Source organism: Brachycentrus maculatus, unplaced genomic scaffold (assembly GCF_059751285.1).
Source record: "Brachycentrus maculatus isolate JH-2025_06_01 unplaced genomic scaffold, ASM5975128v1 h1tg000095l, whole genome shotgun sequence".
Lineage (NCBI taxonomy): Eukaryota > Metazoa > Arthropoda > Insecta > Trichoptera > Brachycentridae > Brachycentrus > Brachycentrus maculatus.
This window is the reverse complement of record NW_028280849.1, coordinates 396881-415275: the sequence shown is the minus strand read 5'-3', so window position 1 is coordinate 415275 and position 18395 is coordinate 396881. Positions and strand designations below refer to the sequence as shown.

The 18395-nt window shown below is 32.9% G+C and overlaps 1 protein-coding gene across 2 annotated transcripts; it reads right to left on the bottom strand.

Moving 5' to 3' along the window:
- Window positions 1–577: 577 nt before the first annotated feature.
- Window positions 578–18194, bottom strand: LOC148310452 (uncharacterized). Of its 2 annotated transcripts, XM_088258386.1 has the most exons (16): window positions 17941–18194; window positions 17706–17803; window positions 15749–15927; window positions 14793–14945; window positions 13269–13396; window positions 12758–12930; window positions 11688–11872; window positions 10779–10881; window positions 9740–9976; window positions 7945–8007; window positions 6857–7045; window positions 6255–6330; window positions 4650–4719; window positions 4467–4572; window positions 3557–3649; window positions 578–3408 (listed from the first exon to the last, which is right to left on the bottom strand). In XM_088258386.1, the coding sequence occupies exons 1-16, from the start codon at window positions 18037–18039 to the stop codon at window positions 2802–2804; spliced, it is 2559 nt and encodes an 852-aa protein (XP_088114512.1). In that variant the 5' UTR covers window positions 18040–18194; the 3' UTR covers window positions 578–2801. The 2 variants fall into 2 exon arrangements, with proteins under 2 accessions (XP_088114512.1, XP_088114513.1); XM_088258387.1 differs by lacking the exon at window positions 17941–18194 and having other exon boundaries at window positions 15889–15927; window positions 17706–17802.
- Between the last annotated feature and the right edge of the window lie 201 nt (window positions 18195–18395).

Below are 18395 nucleotides of genomic sequence, written 5' to 3'. Positions count from 1 at the left end.
TTATAGTTATAATATTAAATTCTTTATAAAAAGGGTTAACTTGTGAGTAATCATTGTAAAATTAGAGAGATATCAACAAAGAATTGTCAAGTTTTTAAACTAACCAAAGTTCCTTTTGAAGTATTGAATTCCATTTCTATTTCACATCTCTAAATAGAAAAAAAAATAACTAAAAAGGACTCGTTGGGGAATCATTGAAGAGAAAAAAATACTTATATTTCAAATTGAAAATATATAGTCATCGAAAATATGAATTTAAGTAAAATGTGATAATATTCTTTGGGCGTTTGTGCATTACACGGAATTTTACCATCTGGCACTTCAGTTAACATATAAAACGGATGATTGGCTTGGATTGGCTTGTGCTTTTGTCTTTCTTTCTTCGGATCGGTGTGCTCGTTCGGCGCGTGATCACGGTGCGCGTAAATTCGATCACGCTAAACTGTAGTAGTCGCTTTCATTTTTCGAAACCGGACTGCCGGATGGTAAAATTCCATGTAGTGCACAAGCTGCCTTTTACTGAAAAAAAGGCAATGAAAAATCCATTTTTAGCATATAAGAAATAAAACGCGGTAAATGATAAGAAGCACATGTTTATTATTATTGCAATATATTTTGTACATACGCATGCTGCCTTGAAGTGCCAAATGCCAATAAAATAGTTACAAAGGATTAGATGGATAGACTTTATTACGGAACTTGATTTGAATAAAATATAGCTCTCGTATAAAACTTTAATGGAATAGAAGACACACAAGGTATATTGATAATTGTTTTTATTTATTTAACTTATTTCAAAGTTAAAACAAATAATGAAAAAGTAAAGTGGTGCAAACGAGAATAATGATTCAGAAAAATCTTGTTAAATCAATTTTAGAAGTTAAAAATTCTGTTCCTTCCAACACTGTTTTAATAGAAAACTTTCAACTCAATAGTGTTTTAGCCCATAATTTAAAATCAACTTATAACAAAAATGTATTTCCATGCAAAATCACAATGAGAATTGTAAACAAGTGAAATATCAGTTCAGACAGTTTGTGGTGCACACATCACTATGTGTTGGCTACCATGTGTGAAGGACCGATTGCGTAATTTTACTTCAAAAGAAAAATTCATATATTTAAATTACCAAATTGATTAACTTTTAATTACAACCTTTTGAGTGTGTCCAAATACTTGTTCACAAATCTAGATTATCTCCAATTATAGGAGTTATTTTACATATTATTTTTTGACATCTCATGATAAAAGAATATGGAAGTCTGTTCGAAGTTACAAGAATTTGAGTAGTGTGGTTGTCAATCATGGGTAGAATTGGTAAATGTTACATGTGTGTTAAGAGATAATTTAAAACAGCCTATGACAGTCGGAAGCCCCATAAATATCCAGACTTCCATATTCCTTTTTATTTATATTGAGATGTTAAAAAAACTTTTGATTACATAGCTAATACTGTAACTCAAATTATTTTTCAAAATTCGGTCCTGTTGATTTCAAATCAACTAGCTTTACCATAATAAATAAATAACCTTTAGTATAATAAAGTAAATTGTAGAATGCATCCATACTTATGAATAAAATAATTCATCATTTACGGGGGTTTCATCAAATGATGATTTAAATAATTAATTAAAAGTAAAAATATAACTTTTTAATGTTGATCAACATATTCCTACATATTAGGTTTTGAGAAAAATTCATACTAATAATAATTCATGTAATATTAAAAAAAGGTGATGATTTGACAAGTTTTACTGCAACATTGGAATTTTCAAACTACAATAAACTCCTAATTTTCCAGCTTACAAAAATAATTTTATTTCAACCCTTTCCCGATATCGTCAACACGAGTAAGGATAAGATCAAGCAACCCTTTGGATCGCTCCAAAGTGTGCTATTTTTTTTTCAAATCATGTGTGTATATCTATTTTAGTTATATTTACGAAAACAAAATGATCATTACCTAATTGCTTTTAAGGGTATTTTGCCAATATTGATTTAATTAAGGGGAAAAAAATACACAAAGTAAATTTGATTTCAGTTTCCTATATTAGATAACAATTTCAGAGATATAACGATTGGTTATGATAAATATTACTTTTTGTAAATAATTTAAAAATAAGTGTAATTTCAAATTGTGTATGGAAAAAAATATGTAAAATGATTATTGCCTAATTTATTTTACATACTACATTTAACGATAGTGACAATAAATTATCACTGAGAAAAAAAAGAAGGAATTTACCAATCAGTAAAATGGCAAAACAATTATTTTGATAATTCCAGGAAAAATATTGCATTTTTTTTTAATTAATGATTTCTTAACTATTATTGCCTGCACATGAACAAAAGGCTCAAAACTATTGCAAAATCTAATTGTAATAGCTCTAAACAAACGTTATATAAGAGATAGAAGGATTTATCGAAATCAACAATTCATTTAAAAGCCAATTTAAAAAATCATACTCATAACCGATAACAGAATGTTGTCGTTTGGCATCCATTATACCTAAACTCTAAATATATGTACAATATAAGAGAATAAAAAGCGAAAAACTTAAGTTTTTCCGAGCTTATAATTGCATCTTTTTACATTGAAATGAAAAAAAATCTAAGATTTTTACTTTACATTTTTATACAAAGTTAGGTAAAACATTGATTGATGTCCATTATTATGATGATATTAATATGTATGTCTTTGGGTACAATTTAGACATAATGCGATATTTTTTTATTTCAAAAGATTGTGTATTTAAGCAATATTGGACACAGAATGAGGGTATAACTATTTGAATCGAAGACTAATAATCCACCAATTTCTTCACAGTATACTTGCTACACCCTTGGCCTTGATCCCTATCATTATTCCACTTGTCCTGTCGGTCTTCCGCTTCATGTCTATTTCCGCTGTTGAATTCCCGCTGACGGTTGCCTTCGTAATTATTTCTATTACCCCAACTCCTTCCACCCCTAAAGCCTCGAGATCTGTTATTGTAAAATGGGCGTCCGCGATTATTGTGATAATTATTTCTATTGTTGAACTGCCTGTTACAGTTTTGGCTGTCGTCGTTGCGGTTGTAGGACCTTCCTTCGTCGCGATATCCGCTGTAGCGGTGTTCTTTGGCATCTTCCCGATAGCTCCTCTCCTGGTTATGTTCGCCATCCGGGTTCTTCCGGACTTTGGCGGGGGAGTGCCGTTCCTCGTGGTCCCAGACGGGAACTTTAGGCTTGTGTTTCTTCTGGTCTTGTTCCCAAACTGGAAATTTGGATTTAGGGAGCACTTTTCGCGCCGGACTCTTTGTTTCTTCATCCTCAGAACTTGAATATTGCCGTTTTCTAATATTACTTTTTGGAGAAGGCGCTTTGACAGTTTCTTCCTTATCGCTATCTCCTTCCACTGATTTCTTCCTGAAATATTTTTATTGTTAACTAAATCATTTCAAGCAACAAATTCTTCATATATGCATATATTTTTTATTAAAATTTTCAACGCTGAAAAAGTTACAAGCAAATTTGTTTTACATGCAAATTATTTTAAGAAAAAAAAATATCGAACCCTTTAAGTTTGTCAGAGTGGTCCAGTGAGGAAGACGCATCGGAATCATCAGAACTTGCAGAAAACTGTTGTAAGTGTCTCATTTCTCTTTGCCTTAAAAAAAACACATAATTAGAATATCACCTATGTATATAAATAAAAATGTGAATGTTTAAAAAAAAATTATAATAAAATGCTCAGAAAGTTATTTACTGATTGCTTTGAAATTTTGATACAATGTTGCATTCAAATATGCTTGTCTTTGTCACAGGTCAAAACATGTTTTTTTTTACCGCAATGGCAGCACCATCGGCTTAACGTAACAAGAAAGGTGTGTTTCCCCCTTTTTTCCATTGTAAAAATAATCAACCAAAAATGGAACCAGTTGACATTAAAAAAAATATAAATTACTTATTTATTTTTTTACAAAAATGTTAATAACATTAGTATATAATATTAGTATATAACCACTTTAATGTGCATGTTTAACCTCGGCTCGTAACGCATGTCTGTGCTGAACCCTTTAGTGCATGTTGGTCTTCGGGTCGACCAAAAATCGCATGTGTTAGACATTTTGTGTAGTTTTGAGTGTGTAAATGGTGCTATGGTGGTGAAGGGTGGTATTGTTTGCATGCTGTGGTAGTGATTGTCCTGACGAAGAGACGGGTACGTCTCGAAACCGGTAGATATAAAAATCTGGGTGAGTGGTTATTTACTAATATTATTAACATTTTTGTAAAAAAAATAATAAGTAAAAATAAACAACCACAAATTAAATGCTTTAAATATTAATAATATTGGAAATATATATGGTAAAAAAAAATTTTTTTAGATAATTTAATAGAAAAATGATACATCCATACTATCCGTAAGGTTGAATTATTAAATTAAACCCAATACAATCTTTCTTTTTTGATATTTTATGACTTACCTTCTCCGAATTTTAATTGCCATTTCTCTCATTTCTTCATCTCGTTCATGCTGCAATTGCTGTTCTCTCTCCACCCTTTCGGCTTCAGCTTTCATATCAGCCCGCACTGTTTAAAAAAAGTCAAAGATTATTATAAAAAATAACGTACATAATGATTTTTATATAATCATTTTAAAAACTCACGCTGCCTTGATAACTGCGCCTGCATCTTTTTCCTCAAACGTTCCTTCAGAGAAATTTTCTCCTTCGAATACTGTAATACATTCAGGGAACATTAATATGGATAATTCACATTTTTTCAATCGTCATATTTTTTCATCAATCTAGATTTGCACTTTACTTTGCAATCTTACAAAATTGCAAGTTTACAAAATCCATTAAATATGATACTTAAATTATTTCCCTTAAAAATGATCCTTATTTGATTCGGGTCTAAAAGGGATACAAACATATTATAAGTATTTTTTAGAGAAAAAAAATGAAGTTGTAAAAATTATAATAACACTTATACCGCTGAGAAAAAATATGGTTTTCCATTATTCACCTACTGACAAAAATCACATTTTATTACCTAAATCAGACATAGCTAACCTTTTTTTAGTCTCCTGGTCACAATTAACACTTTGATCGCCACAAGCCAAAATAATAAATCATAAAATATAATAAATACTTTTCTATGTACAGATGTCAGAAATTCCACTTATAAATATTGAATTCATTTCACTAATTGTGTTGGTAAAAAATTGCCAAGAAATTCATATTTTAAAATTTGGCATTGTAAAAATATAATTATTAAAATATTTAAAATTAAAAGGAAATTATTTTTATATTTTTTCTGTAAAATATTTTTATTAAATTTATATACAAAATAAAACATTGTCACCTTGTTGCGCCATAGTATTTCCAATACTTGCAATTATAAAATATTGTATTTATAGATTTGGCGTTTAATTTGTAGAACTCTACTTTAATTTATGTATTAAATGTTACAACATTTTGAGTGTGTCCAAATACTTGTTCACAAATCTGGATTATCTCCAATTATAGGAGTTATTTTTCATATTATTTTTTGACATCTCAATATAGATAATATATAGATGAAGATTTTGAGTAGTGTGGTTGTCATGGGTAGAATTGGTGAATATTACATGTGTGTAAAGTGATCACTTAAACCAGCCTATGACGGTCGTAAGCCCCGTAAATGCCCAGACTTCCATATTCTTCTCCATCTATGTTGAGATGTCAAAAAATAATGTTGAATCAAACACTGCATTTTTGAGTCTACTAACTTAGACTCAAAAATCAGTGTTTGATTTAATATTTAATGCATAAAATAAAATACGGTCGAACTCGGTTATTACAAGCACGGTTATAGTGAGATTTCGGATATAATGAGGAAATATTGGTTGACATTTTGGTTTCAGATTTTCACCATACATTTATTCACGGTTATTGTATGTATGTGGTCAAAAGAATGCACACAATGTCATACTTGATGAGTATTGACATGTCACAGTACTTGTTATGTAAAATATGTTTTTTTTTTTTTTTTTGAAAATTTGGTATTTTGTGTTTGTACAAGCACAGTATGAACAGTCAAATTGTGTAGATTATGGCGTGATGACCCGAGAACAGTACAGATTGTACTGTAGGGATAACTGGGTGGAGAGGAGGGAGTAAGACAGTGGTAGGCGGGGGGTGAACTAGAGCTATAGAGTGAACAGTAGTATTCTGTAAACAGAAGGGTACTGCGCAATGAGATGTCCCAATACAAGGATTCTTACTGACTTTGGGGGATGATCCAGCTTTACGGACTACATTCGAGACTTGGCTCCTGCCACTCCCAGTCAACTTTTCTTTACTTCTGAAACAAAGACGGTACACCTAAATTTGTTTGTACTATTGCACAAATTTTAATTGAAAAATAATGGTGAATAAAATTGGTAATTTAAAGCAAATGTTTTTTTGTAAAATTTTATATCCAATTTCTCCTGAAATATGTTATCCAGATTTGAATTCTTCTAATGCTGAAAAGGAATAGATAATTTGAAATTTAAAATGAAATTGTTATTGTATTTTAAACAAAAAATAAAAAATATATTTTGAAGTATCGCTACAAATTGAAAAGGGATTTAAATTTTTTTTTTCCAAATTTGGTCGCTTATTTTTTAAATAAATAGATATTTACTAAAACATTGAAGAAATATTTTTCGAGGTATTTTTTTTTTAAATGTTATATGACTATTTTTTTTAAAATTATTATTTTACGCAATTTTTAACCAATTATATAAGAAAGTTGACGAGCGTTTGTTCTAGTATCAATGTTATTCAAGAGTTTGCTCAAAAAATATACATTTCTCAATATTAATATTCAAAGAAAGCTAACTTACTTGTCAGTAGCGTTTGCGTTGTTGTCGCCGGAGTCTACGGACAGTTCACTGGACGAAGACCTCGCCCCCTCTCTCTTCCTCCCATAGTAGCGCGGCACTTTGGACGCGGCGGAACTACCTGCCGGGTTACTAGTGCCCTGGTTCCTACCGGTACTCGACCGGGACTTGTCGTGTCGTCTGTCGTCCCGACTATACCAAAGACAAGATAGACAATCAGAGAAGGTGGCCGATGGCTTGGCTCAGCACAAATCGAAAGACATATCGCTCACTCCTTTCAAGAACGTCATAAATCAAAAATCGTCAATTTTCAGTTGTGCACGTTTTCAGAATGCCCAGAAAATGTACTATATCCCAGCAAGAGAGGCATATTTTTAACTTAATATTTACCCGCTACAGGGCAGAAAGTGTTGTTTTTCCATTTTGAAGAAAAGGTATTGTTTAATAATGTTTTTGAATATAATAAATATTTTTCAAATGGAGAAAAAACCTTCATGTTTTACCTAAAAAGATCTGTTGCATAGTAAAAAGTTCAATAAGTGGCTTGCTGTTTATTTTTAATACATTGTGTTATATTTTTAAACTTTAAAAATGTTTTCCTGAAAAATCAAGTTGATTTATGCATTCTTCAAAGGAGTGAGCGATATGTACATTGATTATCCTTTTTAGACAGCTCTAAAAAAAACAAAAATGCAGTACCCTCTGCACCCAATGGTGCATAGGGTACTGCATCATATAAACGAAGTGTTATCTTGATCATGACCACATGAAGTAAAGGTGATTAGCTCTCCGCTTCAGGTACCAGTTCAGGGTAATATTGAATAAATATTTAAGTAAAAAAATCAATTATATTTATTAAACCACTTATATGTATTAAAATGTTATATAATAATAATAATAAATCTTTATTCCAGCTTGACTAAGTGGTGGGTGCAATACTTAGTCAGCCGCATCAAGGAGAAGATTGTCTCGACTAAGCGTTGTGAATTACTATTAGTTCTTTAAGATTTGGCACAAATAAACAGCGGCCTTGACCATCTGGTAAATAAATTAAAAGGATTCACCTGTATTTGTTAAATTTTTAAACTTGCCTGCTGGATGATGAATAACTGCTTTTCCTGGAACGGCTGGATCTGTATGATGCACTCCGATTTCTAAAAATTGAAATATTATGTGAGAAATGATAATGTACAAAATATCTTTGTACTGTAAAATTTCGATAAAACGGACTAATTGGAGGGAGGGGCGTCCATTAAAGCCGAAAGTCCGTTATATAAATAAAAATGGTTTTTAACCGGTTAACTGCCAAAAGCGTCTTAAGACGCATAATTTTCTGGGAGCGCCGCTCATACAATTACGTCTTAAGACGCGCCGTTTTAAATGGGGTTTTACTAAAGAAAATCAATTATTTAAAGAGTACAAATATATTGAACGCATAGTGACATCTATTTAGAATATCTTTGCATTCTTAGAATTGAAACAGAATTTGTTTTTACCACTTTAAACGTAAATTAAAGATAGCTTTGTCGTCGGAACAACTAATGGCGCTCAGGGTTGTCCAATAACCCACGTGTTGTCGTCACTGCCGAATCTGATTTTAGTGTCGATTCTGATAATTTTTTAAAATCAAAGTGTGTGTGTGTGTGTATACTTTTAATATTAAACTAACATAAACAATTACTTTTGACATATTATTTAGTTTTCATATTTTCTATGACAAATTTTGTGACAACCCTGCACCATGAACAATTAATTTTATGATTATGGATAAATGACTGCACGAATGGCGTGCTCTTCATTTATTTGGTAAGTTTTATAAATAAACGTTATTACACTTTCAATAACGATATGTTTAGAAGGTTTTATTTTTGTCATAAAATTCGCGGCGCGCTGGGTACCGCCATACATGTACCTGCCGGCAGTTAAAAGGTCAAATAAATCAAAAAACTTATTTTTTGGAAATATAAACACTGTATTTAGATATAAATAAATAACTTTTTAGTGTATCCAAATACTTGTTTACAAATCTGGATTATCTCCAATTATAGGAGTTATTTTTCATATATATAAATATATATTTTGTTTTTTCTTCGTCATGATATTATAAATAAACAATACAAAACAATCAAGTTTTATTTGCACTTTTGAAACTTGCTATTTTTTCTTTTAATGAACTCTCTAAAATTACAAAAATATAATTTTATAAACGTATGACGTAATTAAAAAATTGTTTATATGCGGCGACAATTGAATTTAAACATATATAATATCAACAGGACGTTTTTAATTTTTTTACATGGTCCGTTATATCCGAAGTAAGTTAAAAAGAGGTCCGTTATATTGAGGTGTTCCTAAACAATAGATTCCTAGAGGTAAACAATAGATTCCTTTCAGGCATTTTTTTTTTATTTTATCAAAAAATTACAATGACAAATAATATTTTGCTAACTTCCTAGAACTGTCTGCAAAAAAATTATAAGTAAATCATTAACTGTCTCTCTTTAATATTTGGCATTTTGGATTATTGTTTACCTCGTACCTAATGATAAGGGCTAAATTGCTATTCGAGAAATGTCTCGGGTAACACGATAATTCAATACCTTAGAATGGGGCTACTTGAACTTTGTAATAATGAATAATTAAATCTGTATTTGGTCTACAATATGTAATGGATGTATCGTGACGATAAGTGTCACCTGTCAGGGAAATAATGAATCATGTCGATACGTTCATTATTGTAGACCAAATACAGATCTAAATATTTTTTTTGTACTGTGCTCAAGTAACACATCAAAGTTCAAGTAGTCCCGTTCTACGGTATATTATCAATTGCCATAGCAGCCTTCCGCAGCTCATAACAAACCAATTCCTAATTCATTTCCTTACCTTTCATTGCTTCTGGAAGAGGAATCACTGAACGATCTTCGATATCTCGATTTTGACTTAGAACTCGAAGACGAAACAGACCTAGAACTAAATCTCGATCTAGACCTTGAACGTGATCTAGATGCTGACTTAGATCGGGATTTAGATTGACTCCTCGAGCGACTCTCATTCGACCATGGAGAAAGTGATCTAGATTTCTGCGTTCGCTTGTATGGGGAGAAGTCAGACCAACGAGATCTAAAAGAGAATGAAAGAGTAGGAAATTAAATGTTAAGGGTGTGGAGAAAAATGGCGATAAAACAGGCAAAGCATAACATGAGGTGTGAGGTGTTTAGTGTCATAATTTTTTTGAAATCCAGATCAATTTTTTTTTCTCTTTATTTTAAATTCTTTTGCATTATACAAACATGACATAAATTCAAATACAAAAAAATTAATATGAATAAAATATAAATGCAAAAAAAGATCCCACAAACGCATGGCCTGTGTGTGGATAATTTAGGTCATAGTAAAGGGTATAAGGGTATAGGTATTATTAGTAGAACAAGAATAATAGTGTTAATATAAAAGACAAAAAATACTTGACTATCAGAAAACAAAAAAACTTTTTTTTTAAAATTAAATTAAAAACTTAAAAACATAAAAAACATGAAAAAGTAAAAAGTAAAAAGCTAGCAAGCGTGTAGTACATGAGTGATACGTCTACAAGAAAAAGGAGCTTAAATTTTGAATTACAACTGAACTGAATTTTTTCAAAATTATCATGAATCATTCAAAATTTGTATGGAAATAGTGTTGGAGGGTACAGAATTTTGAAATATTTTTAATTGTTCAAATTAACAAGCTTTTACTATGAAAAGATAGTTTTAAAAAATCTCTTTGTTTGTGAAGTTTATTAAATCTTATATTCTACCCTAAGCATATTACTGCTGATATAATACAGTTTTAGTTTTGTCAAAATTCTACCACTGCACACATGAAGCAACATTTTGAGTATGAAAGGACACATTGAGAATTAAATAAATTAGGAAATAATTACCGTCGGACATGCGGCTTTGAAGGTTCCTTCAAGACACTCGCGTATGTTTTATCGATTGGACCGATATTTACTTTCTCAAAGGGAACCTTTACTGGTGTTTTTTCTAAAACACAGGAAAATGTAAACAACACTTTATACTTCTACTACAAAATACCTTTATATCAACATTAAAATTAGAATAAATAGGTTACCATTTAAAAATGCAAAATACCAAAATTCTGTGTTATATGTATACCGCTGACCTTTATTTGCGACCAATGGTGTATAGGGCATTGCATCAAAATTATGCAATATTAACACATTGTTTGCGGAAAACGCTTGAAATAGTTTTTTACATACTGTTGGTAGAGAAGAGAGACGCTTATAAGCGTTCTATTTGCTTACTTTTGGTAGAGCGCAAGACACCAAAAAACTTTGTACAGATCAGAATTGAGTTTGAGGTTACTTGTGATTAGTATACTGAGGGTTGGGCGGCAGACTGTCAGGGTATAATCAGGGTCAGGGTTGATGAAAAATCCGCCCAACAAAAAAGTGTTAACGACATTTTGAGTGTGTCCAAATACTTGACAAATCTGGATTACCTCCAATTAGGATCACTTAAACCAGCCAGGTAAGTAAGGTATCGTAAGCCATGTAAATGCCCAGACTTCTATATTCTTTTCCATCTATGTTGAGATGTCAAAAATACCAATATGATTGTTTATTTATATGAAGGCAAAGTGGTCAGTCCTATGCTTAGGTATCAGTCCAGAGTGATTTTATTTAAATATTAGAGTGAAAAAACAATTCCAAACACATTTACTTTGACCCGGGAATCAAACCCGCGACCTCCAGCCTGATAGCCAAATGTGCTATGTGGGAAGGAGCTTTCTACTATAAACAATTTGTTAAGATTGAAGACGGCTATACCGGCTTCTTGAATGTCCTCGTCGTCTCCGAAGCTGGTGATAAAGGTGATCCTGTCCGAGGGTGGTGGCGGGGAGGGGGAGCGCCCCCCCTCGGCACCCGCCGCCTCCAGCAGCCCGTGAAGGGGGGACGGGGGGCGCGCGGCGTAATGCGGAGGACTCACTACGCGCAACGCAAGACGCTTGTCCCTGCAAATAAGTAATTTATGATTACTTCTTTTACTTTAGCCTTTTTCTTGTGTCCAGTATTGAACAAAGCCCTCCCTCTTGGTTTTCCGCAGTTCTCTGTTGGACGCGACTCTCTTCCAGTACAGGCCTTCCACTTTATTTAAGCCATCGGACCATCTTGTCTGGGGTTTACCCATGCTTCTGCGTCCTGTTCTAGGCCTCCAGTCAAGCACCTTTTTCGTCCATCTATCCTCAGACATATGTACCACACGACGTGTGCTGTTCCACATTTGTGATATGTTCATTATAATATAAAATAGAATATGTTTTACGTTTTGTTATTATTGTTATTGAGATTACTTTTCACTTTTTTATTTTATTTATTTTTAAACTATATGTACATTGGCGGGGTATATGTACATTACTAAGAAGCTATATTTTCAACAATAGAAAAAACAGACTGGTCAAAGTTTGAACCATACACAGGCGTTAGAAATTAAAAGACTAATAGCGCTTATGCAATAGCATAAATGAAAAAATTAAATAATTTATTATACAAATACATATGTGAATGAAAAATGTTTCAATTTTTGGTCTTTTTATTCGAGATTGTATTATATTTAGGCCAATATAGTAATAACATTATCAGTATTTGTAGGAGAGGGTTAAATTGCTTTAAAAAAAAACTTGCAAACAACGAAACCGCCAATATCGAAACTCTTTACTTAGCCAAACAACCCCCCTTAACTCAACACACGGAATGTGTATATTTTGGAAACATGTGAATCTGTACTTTGCAAATAATCTCAAATGTATACCCTAATTTTTTTTTAAATATACTATCGGCTAACATGCAAAGCTGCAAATAATAATAAATGATATCATGTAAATAAAACATTGTTTTACCTGTGTGCTCTTCTCTCTCTCCTGCTCTTTCTGCCCGAAAATAGGGCTTTCTCCTTCTCTTCTCGGATGATCTGCTTTTGTTTCTCCGCATCTTCAGCATCGCCGGTAAGGAACGAAAACAAATCAGTCCCTTGCATTCCAAAGTTGGTACCGCATGTGTTCATTAAATGAGCCTAAAATCAAGTTTCAGAAATACAGAAATACTGAGAAACATGGTAAAATCAGATACAACTAATTTATTTATTAATCTATGATAAATAACAATATCATTTATTAACTGGAATGTTAAAATAAAACTGAATTCCTTTTTCAATATTTACATTTAAATTTTGCTTGGTAAATACAGTGTTTGATAATGCTGTTGAATACATTGTGAATAAACATTTTTATTTGTCATTGATTTGATAATAGTCATTCAAAAAATTAATTATCTACATTGTCCGGTTAGCTTATAACATAAACTTTACCATGAATAATTACTAAGTTTATGAGAGAAATAAATAATTCTAACCTGAGGTGTTTCTACTTTGTCAACATCGATAGCCAGGTCTACGTCCACTATTTCTACATCAGATTCCTCATCGGAGTCCTCTTTGTCGTCATTTCCAGCAGCGGGAGCAGAGGAAGAACTCGGGTGCTCTAAAAAATAATTTCCAAGAATGCAACAAAAAACATTTCAAAAAAACAATTAAAATGTAATGCAAAGTGGAAAATCAAAACTTTAACTTCACTTAGATAAACTTTAAGCTATATAATTACATTAAATGGTCCAATATTCAGCAAGGCACAATACCCTGAAAAGTACTTGTTATCATTGAACACTGTATGGATACATCCTTTGAACACATTGTTGTCGGGAAGTTTTTTCATCAACCCTGACCCTTATTATACAAAGACAGTCTATCACCCGACCCTCAGTATACTAATCACAAGGAACCGCAAACCAAATTCTGATCTTACAATGTTTTTTGGCATCTCTCATGCTCTACCACAAGTAAGCAAATAGAATGCATATAAGCGTCTCCTACTGTATACCAACAGTATGTAAAATACGCTTGTAAGCGTTCCCGCAAACAATGTGTTAATATTAACCTTGAGACGCTTATGCGCTGCGTGCAATTAGGGAAGCGCCCTGCCCGAGCATTTGGGTGAAATATTCGCGCGACTTGCTACCTCAATTAGCTGTTATAAAAATAATTATATCTCTAAATTTAGTCGTCCCATTTAGGTAAAATAAAAGCATTATCAAAATAAAAGATTGTTTATAATGTAGAATAATAAATTAGCTTTATTTGATTACAGTCCGCCTAATAAAACACAACACATCTCCCAAGAGTCAACCTTGTAATGCAGATATAAACACTAATATTACGTTTTTTTTTTAAATATTGAAAGCATTAAGTTTGAGGATCATAGTGATATATTACTTTGAGAAATAAAAACACTTTGTTTTTTGATCCACTCACATTTTTATTAACAACTAGTTTCGGCAACGACTATCAGAAAGACCGGGGTGAGTAACAAGACCAAGATGAAGCTTGTCAGGAGCTTGGTCCACTCCATTTTTCTCTATGCTGCTGAAACATGGATCATAAAAGCAGCAGAAAGGAGAAAAATTGATGCCTTCAAAATGTGGTGTTGGAGGCGCATGCTCCGAATTCCATGGACAGCTAGACACACCAATGAGTCCATTCGCCAGGAACAACGCTTGGATGGCTTGACTCTGGCCAATGTCTGTACCCGACGGATTCTCCAGTTCTTTGGACACGTTGCGCGTGGCAACGAGGATAGCCTGGAACGACTAGTTGTGATCGGAAGCCTGGAGGGAAAGAGAGGGAGAGGAAGATCCCCACACGATGGACTGATTTAATTAAGGCAGCAGTAGGCACATCAGTGGTTGGAGCGCTACTTGCAGCACAGTCAAGGGATAATTGGAGAAGAGTCGTTGCTTCTGCAAGGGTTACAACCCTCAGCAATGAGGAATAAGACGGAGAAGTGTTTCTAAAATTAAATAAACTGTTTCTATGTTCAGTACCTGGAGCCGTGTGCTTGTTATCATCATAATTATATCCGATAGCAACACCAGTCCCTTTTTTTTCCGACATCCTCTCACGCTGAGCTTCTTTTTCTTCTATTGTAACACCAAATCTCTCCTCCACAGAAAGTTGATGTAGAAACTTTTCTTCACCTATAAAAACAAAAATGTATATTAAAACAATTGCGAGTAATAAATTAAACAACTCACTATATAATAATAAAAAGTGTTTTTTTGGCTCTTTTTTATAAACACATTTTCCATCTTTATTTCTTGGTGGAACTACATTTTCATATGAAAAAATAATTGCCATTTCCAACTTTAATTACTTATTGGCGAGTGATTGGTTTTCAGACAAGTCTAATGAAGTTATAAGGAAACTCAGTTCCTGGTTAATGACTGACCGAAATCAAAATGTTCAATAATCAATCTATGTTTTTCATAACATCTTCTATGTAACTAAGACAAAAACATGTTACATAACAAAATGATAATGCCAGACAATATTGTTTTCATGATAAATACTTAGAAGCATTATTAGATATGAAAGTAACTAAATTTTGGCAAATTTTGGATCTGGTCAGTTTGCTTTGTATTAAGAATTAATAAGAAAGCTGAAATTGGTATTATTTCTGGTTTGTTTTATTAAAATTTTATTATTTCATTCTTTGGTCTTCGGTGAGGTTCTACGTGAAAAATATATTTATTCTTGTGAAAGGATATTCTTATTAACTACACAAATATTATGAATTGGAATACATTTTGAGGTAGGCCCGAGTGACCAGAGTGAAAATAGGTATGTTGGGATAGTGCGGGGATCAAACCGCGAGCATCTGACTAGAAGCCCGAGACACTACCGCAGGATCACAATCGGACTCTAATATTATCTTTATATGTTCAAGGAAATGTTGCCTCCAGAGGAGATGGAGATGTAGATGGAGATGTCATTCACATACCGATTCCAAGAAACATATTTTGGGCTAAAATTCTATATCTCTCATAATTGCAATTCCTTTCTTCGAGGCTCAAGTCTTCCGCAGTTAATTCAGGGGTGATTATTTCGGGGATATAGTCCAAATGAGCGCGAACATCAAACCTGTCTATCATGTTATCCAGGTCTCCTTGCCAAGGCATCCTGAAACCAAAGTACCGAGCAAACAACATCCAAATTAGTACAATTTCTGAGTATAAGTTTGAACAAATTATTATTATGTTATTTTTTGACATCTCATCAAAGATGAAGAAGAATATGGAAGTCTGGGCATTTACGGGGCTGACGACCGTCATAGGCTGGTTAAAGTGATCACTTTACACACGTGTAACATTCACCAATTCTACCCATTATTGACAACTACACTATTCAAATTCTTGGAAGTTCTATATATATGAACCAATTTTGAAACATTATTCTTGAATCACTAGAACTTCACTAGAGCCATGACGGTCGTCAGCCCCGTAAATGCCCAGACTTCAATATTCTTCTTCATCGTTGATGAGACGTCAAAAAATAATATGAAAATAACTCTTGTAATTGGAGACAATCCAGATTTTGTGACACTCTCAAAATGTTGTAAAATTATTATTATTTATGTTTTTTTTAAGAGAAATATTTGTGCTTTTATTATTTACACAAATTTTTCAATTTCATACTATTTCTGTGAGCCTAAGCGGCTCATTATTGCAAATAGGTAACAAATTGTGTTAGAGTGGGTTCGAACGAGAAACTCTGACTTAACACATTGTAGTCGGGCGCTTCGAACAGTAGACTCTAGCCTATAGCGGACGTTTTTCGCGATTAGCGCAAAAATATATCGCTTTCTTAAAATTGACACAATTTCTTAACCAAATAATATTTTCGATTGAAATTTTCAAAGAAATCATATATGACATTTGATCATCGAAAATAAATTATAACCATAATTTTTAATTAAGTATTCCGTATTTCACAATTTTAGAAGCATTGTAAACTCTAAAAAATAGTCTTCCTCTCCGAGGTATCATTCCCTATACAGTGCTAATATATTCAAATAATAAAATACCAAACAGTAAACAAAACAGTGCGAGCGGTATGAAAAATAGTCCAATACGTGAAATGACTAAACTAAACTGGAGATTGAGTTCGCATAAAAACTCTAGATTTCTGGCGATGCCTTTACAAGCGACACACTAGCCAATCCGGACAAGGCATCTCAAATAACGTCAACAGACTGTCGCCTAGCACCCATGTAGCAGATTACCCTTCAACGCGTTTTATTTCACGCTGATAACATACCCGTATATTGCCGTTTCCCGCCGATAACCGACAGTCGACAAAAACGGTATTTGCCGTGTCCCGCAGTTGACCGACAGTCCGCGAAAAACGGCAAATGCTGTGTCCCGACGACAACGTGTTAAGATTCCGTATCACTAACCACGGGACCACAACCCGACACTCAAAGGTGTCTCAACTTGATATGAAACATGTATCTTTCTCCCCTTTTTTTATGAAAGAAGATCTGAAGTCTGAGGGTTTATCATGCCGACTTACAATTGGTTTTGTTGCTCTCACAACATCATTCTCGATTTGTAGGATTATTAAAAATGTATATTTGTGAGGGAAGAAAATTATGCACGGAAGGAGTTGCATGTACTCAATGCTATGAGACGAATATCATCTTACATTTCTCTGTAGCACAGGTAGAGTACTTATTCAAAAGGAAAAGACTTGAGTTACAAAAAAAAAAGGTTATATACTATGAAACATATATTTTAATGCATTGCTTTATAGCACTACCTTCAAAAAGATTTCTGTGCAAATAAGCAGAGTTAGTTCCAAAATGTACGTAAAACTAACAAACTAACCAGTGAGTATTTTAACAGATAACGTGAAATAACATCGGAAAATATAGAAAAAAGTTTTCAAAATATGCTAACATGATGGCGGGCCCTTCTCCGGCAGCTGCAACAGCGGGGTCGAGATGTATTTTACACGGCCTCCCATGAAGCTGCAGAAACTGAGTAGGATCAGCTTTCTGCAAAATAAGGTTATAAATAATATGGAGCGCAAAATAAAGTTTGATGCATAGGCGTGACCCAAATTTGATAAAATTGTATTTGCAAGTATGCTGCGAGAAATTTATTCAAAAATCATTTTATAGAAGAAACTGACAATTTTTTCATAAAAATCACGTCTGCGTTCGGCGCGCCTACGGTAATCCACAATCATTCCTCTGATTAACTTCTCCTGTTTTCTTGCCTCGTGCCACATCTTGGACGATTTTATTTTGAATAAAATTTTATGAATCCATCAAAAACTATAAATATTGTCAAGTACACAATTACAAGTAAATAATAATCATTTTTACTATATCACTCAAATTACGGAAGAAAACACTCAAATCCAACAAATCTACTCAAAAACACAGATGAAAAATAACACAAAAAGAAACTAAATTTATAATGTTGCCAGTTGTTAAATTTAAATAAATATTTTTGTAATGTAAGTTTTGTCTGCCTTCGTAGCGTATTTGATTACCATGTTGGATATCCCGGGTTTGATTCCCAGTGGGGGTTGAAAATTAATAAATTACTGGTATTTATGAACTGGTACCTAAAGCACAGGAC